The 6,000-nt window shown below is 39.4% G+C and overlaps 1 protein-coding gene across 1 annotated transcript in view; it reads left to right on the plus strand.

The window, feature by feature from the left end:
- The window catches only part of PAH (phenylalanine hydroxylase), a 71,159-nt gene extending 70,521 nt beyond the window's left edge, over positions 1 to 638 (plus strand). Inside the window, exon 13 of the mRNA XM_032645755.1 lies at positions 94 to 638. Within this exon, the coding sequence (XP_032501646.1) occupies positions 94 to 137 (44 nt within the window). The 3' untranslated portion in view covers positions 138 to 638. The remainder of the gene's footprint in view (positions 1 to 93) is intronic.
- Positions 639 to 6,000: the final 5,362 nt, after the last annotated feature.

Genomic DNA, 6,000 nt, shown 5'->3' on the forward strand with positions numbered 1-6,000 from the left:
CACACCCCACCGATCCCCTAGTGTTTTACACACTGTGGACACTTGAAGGGTGTTTGTTCATGGTATGAGTGGCTCCTTTGTTTTTCTTTGTAGGTGAAGTTGGAATCCTTTGCAGTGCCCTCCAGAAATTAAAGTGAAGCCATGCACTGAATCTGATCTGTCAACTTGAGAATCTGTTGATGGAAATCCAACTACTTCTTTCATTTCATCTGAAAAAGTCTGAAAAGCAAACCTTAATTCAAAATAACAGCCTTGAATCCTTTCTAGAGCAAGATGGAGGGTCAACAAATAAATCAAAATAATCTGAAATGATAGCATGTTAATGCATACCCAAAAGCATAATGGTAGATCTTTTGGGGTCATCTTTGATTTAGAGATGATAATCCCATACTCTCGGTTGAGTTAAAAATCAATAACCTGTCACATTTCGTCAGAGTTAATGAAAATTCAGGACCTGCTTCATTCAACCTTCCTAAATACTTTTGTTATTTGCTCTAGAGAATTCCTAAAGGAGTATATATCACTCGTTGTGAAACACAAGTCTGTCAGAATTGAATTAACGCCTTTATTGGAGCATAATTGCTTTACAATGTTGTGCTAGTTGCTGCTGTATGACAAAGTGAATCAGCTATACGTATACTTATATCCCCATATCCCCTCCCTCTGGTGCCTCCCTCCCACCCTCCCTATCCCACCCCTCTAGGTGGTCACAAAGCACCGAGCTGATCTCCCTGTGCTATGCAGCTGCTTCCCACTAGCTATCTACTTTACGTTTGGTAGTGTATATACGTCCATGCCACTCTCTCACTTCGTCCCAGCTTACCGTTCCCCTTCCCCATATCCTCAAGTCCATTCTCTGCATCTGCGTCTTTATTCCTGTTGCAAAGGTCATCTTCTATTTCAGGGAACTATGATTCTAATTACTGCTTTGTTATTTTGCCTGTGGAGATTTTCTTTAATTCAGGAGCCTATTAAAATAGTTATAAATATTAAAGTTCAAAGTGTAAAATCAAAAGATTTCTGTATGCTTTATTGTAATCATAACTGCTACTGTGGAGGGTAGTAGAGCCCCCCATCTAACTTCTGCAACGTGCAGTGTCATTCTCCAGTTGATTGTCAAGTCTGCTTTTGGAGACATTTTGAAGACCCTTAAGATGCAATAGATGTTAATTAAAAGCCTGGCTGGTAGATATTCAGTAAATATTCATCGAATGAATAGAGGAATGCATTATTAAACATCAAATCTTCAACAGATGTGAGAATTTTAATTATGTTTAAAAAAACTTTAGGGGTTACACAATTTTGTAGTTTCAAATATTTCCTGGAATGAAATAGTCCTCTCACTGCCCTTAGAAATATATTATCTGGATAAACTTGTGCTGAAAGAATGATCAGATTCCCAGATTTCCAACCCATCGCAGGGGCTCATTGTGATAATCCAAGTCAGGTCAACAGATCTTTACTTTTATTGGTTGTGCATTTTACACGAATATGAGAAACAGTGGGGAGAGTAACAATGCCTTAAAAGCTTTGCTTTAAATTTTCACACCACTCTACCGTATTATTTTGGAAATAGTTAAAGGATTTTTGTAGAACTTCTTCAAGTGTGATTCTCAGACCAGTTGTATCATCATCAACAGTAAATCCTAGGTGCCATCCCAGCTTACCCAAATAGAATATCTGGGGATGGGACACAGAGACCTGTGTTTTTAAGTACCCCAAGCGATTCTTTTATGCTCAGTCAAATCTACTGGGTACATCAAGTTTGAGAAAACCTGACTTCTGGTGGTCAGTTCTGCCGCTTGCCAATTAGGTCACCTTGCATAAGTCACTTCCCCTCTTTGGACCTCAGTTTAACTCTAACAATGAGGCGTTAAACTGGATGACTCAAGATCCCTTCCAGCCTTGAAATACATTTCACATGCTAACATGTGTCTTTAAACAACTGTCCCTAATGTATTAATAGGGTGTAACAATACCTGCCTAAGTATGCCAGCAGGGTGGAAAGAGCAATTTGGTCTGAATGTGTCTGAGGTTTCATTGCTTTGAAGCTGGGATTTTCTTGTCTGTATGTATTTCCTCATGCCTTTGAAGAACCCACTGACAAGCACTGATTCTAAAAGTGGAAGCGGGCTTTTTCTCTGGTGTTCCTTTAGTGCCCAAACACTCTGCAAAGGGACTATTTTGATAAATGTTTCTTTACATTAAATGCAAATTAGAACATTTCTTGACTCTGGAACTGAAATATTGTATAGTATTTTAGACTGGAAATTTTATTTTATAGTGATTTTTAGTCCTACTGAAGATAATTTAGTGTGTTCTAAGTCAAAGCTTAGGTTTAGGTTGTAATTTTGGCAGGAAGAAATTACACACTGAATGGAAGATATAGTCTCTGAAATTTTCACGTGTTACTCAGTACTTTTAATCTGGATATAAAAGCTATAGCGATGGAATTCAATATATTTCCATGTGCTAGTATTACTATCTATTTAATATATAATAAGCGAGCAGTTTTGAAAGAAACAATATTAATGTTTTACTGACAGCTAACCTTGGTGTGTCCAAACAAAAGAAATATATGGAAGAATATTAAAACTGTGTGACATTAGTGTTCAATGAGTTTTTGAAAGGAGGAAACTAGATTTTAATTCTAGATTTCTAAGTTATATCGTTTAGTTGTGCTTCAAAGAATCTACCACTAAAGTATCAGCTTCATAAATACAACAGCGTTGATTATCTTCTTCACCTCTGAAAGCCTCAGCGTGTAGCACATGGTAGGTGCTCAAAATCTTTTTAAAATTTTTCTGAGTTGAATCACAGGGGGTGTAGTGAAGACTGTCTCTCACAAACTATTTTGCAAGAAAAAATGGATAAACAACTAAACTTGCAATTTTCCCTTTTAAAAGCTATTGAAAATTTTGCATCTTAGTCTAAGCTATGATTTTTTTTTAAAAAGAAAGATATTATCCCTTGTATAGGCTAGGTTATGGCTCGATAGTTTGTATTTATACTGCTTCAACAACTGACATATGGCAGTGCTTAAAAAATGTCAATTAATAAAGGGGACAAAATTGCATCAGTGAAACTTCTTAGTTATCCACAGTGGGGCTGAAATGGTCAGAAAGCCATGAGCGACTTTCCTAATGATTGCAAAAAAGCACAGAGGAGACAAAAGAAGAAAGCTTCGTAAAAAATGGACTTTTCAATAGAAAAAGAAAGAAATGTGATCAAACCTTTCTCTTCTCAACGGAGTCTGCACCTACACACACAGTCACTGCTTTTTAATAGCTTTCCCGTTCAGTTTCAAAAACCATAAACAGTAGTAGGCTTGATACATGCTATAAATGAACCTAGTAGTTTCCGTGCCTTGAATTTTCTCCTCATTTGTAATCTTGCAACTTCGCTAGCTTCAAGGCACAATTTACCTTCTCACATATAGTAAGCACAATTCCTTTAAAGCAGGGGTCCCCAACCCCGGGCACAGGACCGATACTCGGCCTGTTAGGAACCGGGCCGCACAGCAGGAGGTGAGTGGCAGGCGAGCCAGGGAAGCTTCACCTGCCGCCCCGCATCGCTCTCCATCACTTACATTACCGCCTGAACCCTCCTCCCTCCCCACCCCGCTCCCCGCCCCCATCCGTGGAAAAACTGTCTTCCACGAAACCGGTCCCGGTGCCAAAAAGTTTGGGGACCGCTGCTTTAAAGAATAAGCTCAGAGTGATAAGCATTTGCGGAGAAGATGGATTCTAGCCCTCCAGGGTATATACAACTCTCCTCTATAACGTTATTCATAATCGTTCAGGGTACTCTTTAACAGTATTTGTTTTGTATATTTCTTGCACATTGTTTCTTTTATGACAACAGTCTCTAAATAATAGAACATTTATGAAAAATAAAGAGACAAGAAGATGTGCTTCTCTGAGAGATGGACTTAAGTCTTCCAGAAGAAGGAGATGATACTGCAGGAAGCATAATACCTGCTCATTTTCAGGTTTGTCAAAATGGATGAAAGGTGAATGGTGATTCGCTTGAACTGCAGTCTGTATTTTTCCTCAGATTATTCTTAGGAGGTGGGTGATGCCCAATGAGAGTAAGTGGATCAGTCTCTTTCATGGAGGTTATTAAAATTAGTGCATACTTTGGATGTCTATGGTTTATTCTTCCCAGAAGCAAATTAAGGAATATCTATTAAAGAAGAAATAAACTTAGTCTTCTCTGAGGCCTCTTTATTCCTAAAGGTTCTCAAAGAAATGTCAGCTGCATCCTGTCCTTTTCTGCAATGACACTTCAAATGGAGAGAGTGCTGGCAAAAGGCTGATTTCCACTATTCCTTGTGAGTTGTCAGGGGAGAGTGGAGTTTGGACTTCGAAAGAAGTGATCAGGAATGTATATTCCTTTGTGTTTTTGAGTTTCTCCCTTATGTCTCTGTTTTCAAAATTGCAGCCCTTGGGTTTCTTTGAAAAGTCACTCATCCTATCACACACACACACACACACACACACACACACACACACACACACACACACACACCATTCCTTTGACCTCTAAGAGATTTTATAAAAGACGAGCTGGGGCTGAGTTGAGGTCTCTGCCAACGAAGGCACAGAGAACATATTTGAAGGAGAACATGTTTTAAATCTGTTTCTTAGAGAGCCTGCAGCCATTGGCACCACCCAGAAGTAGAGAATCAGCCTGGAACAACAGCATTACTTGCAAAGGGTAACTGTTGGCCTAGGAAGGCTTTCAGTCTCCTCCAGTGTCCAAATACTCCTCACGCCGCCAGCCCCTAAAGCTGTGGAGCCCAATGAGCTCTGTTTCTTTGGCCTAACAAAAAATCAAATTTCCAGCAGAAATGAACACACCATTGTAAAGCAATTATACTCCAGTAAAGATGTTTTTAAAAAAAGAAATAGATGATCTTTGCGGAGCTATATTTATGGACAAGAATTTTGCCCCTTAAACAGAATAAAAAATAACTATCTAAAATTGGCCAAAAAAAAAAAAAATCAAATTTTCGAGTGAGGAAGGAGGAAACAGAACCTTTCCCAAACTTTCCATTCCCAGAATGTCCTGGCGACAGGGAGAAAAAATCGCTTCCCAGCGCAAAGGGCAGGCTGGGATTATAAAAGAGCAGTTTTATGACAGTGAAGTGCCAGGTAAGAGAGCTAGAACGTGCCTGAGGCTGGAGAGGAGGGAGAGGAACAGACTAACTGCGCCTCCCTAAGCCGCATTTCTCAGCACCGCGGACAGTACCCACACCCAGCATGGAAATTACTGGCCTGGAAGAGGATGGAAAAGCCCGAAGTCTATCCTTTTACTGAGCAAAAGTAAGGAGGGGTAAAGAGTCTAGAAGGAGTAAGTACAAAGATCAAGAGGCATGACTCTGATGGTAGTCTTCCTCATTACAGACTGAATAAATTTTGGCTGAATATTGGAAAGGCAAAGTGGACAAGTGTGATGCGGTCCCCTTGGTGACAACGTCCAGTGTTTCGCACTTTATACAAATGAAACTTGGGTATCGTGTTTTCATTAGTGGTGCACTCCCACATGATACTATTTGAGATCGGAAGATGTAGCATCTTTCAGTAGCACTGCTCTGGCGACCCCAATTCAAGTGCCAGTTTTTCCATCAAGTTGAACCTACTTGGACAGACTCTTAATCTCCCTGAGTCTCAATTTCCTCCTCTGTAAAATGGGGAAGAGAAATGCCTACCTTATAAGATTGTCACAAAAATCAAACAACATATTTTGTTTATAGATGCCTCTCAACCACTTTCAGTAACATTCTAACAATTTTAAATATTTATTATGCTGGCATAAAGCACAAATGAACTCCCATAAGAACTGGTTATTATTATTATGGTTGTTTGGGTCCAGCAAAATGATCCCAATTGACCCCATCATTCCAAAGAGATGGATGATTGTGGAGGTGCCCTACATAAAGACTCTTTGGCTTACACTTGAGAAAGGAGTTTGACTAAAGCAGAATTTAAACCTTTC

The sequence above is a fragment of the Phocoena sinus genome, chromosome 10 (assembly GCF_008692025.1).
Source record: "Phocoena sinus isolate mPhoSin1 chromosome 10, mPhoSin1.pri, whole genome shotgun sequence".
Lineage (NCBI taxonomy): Eukaryota > Metazoa > Chordata > Mammalia > Artiodactyla > Phocoenidae > Phocoena > Phocoena sinus.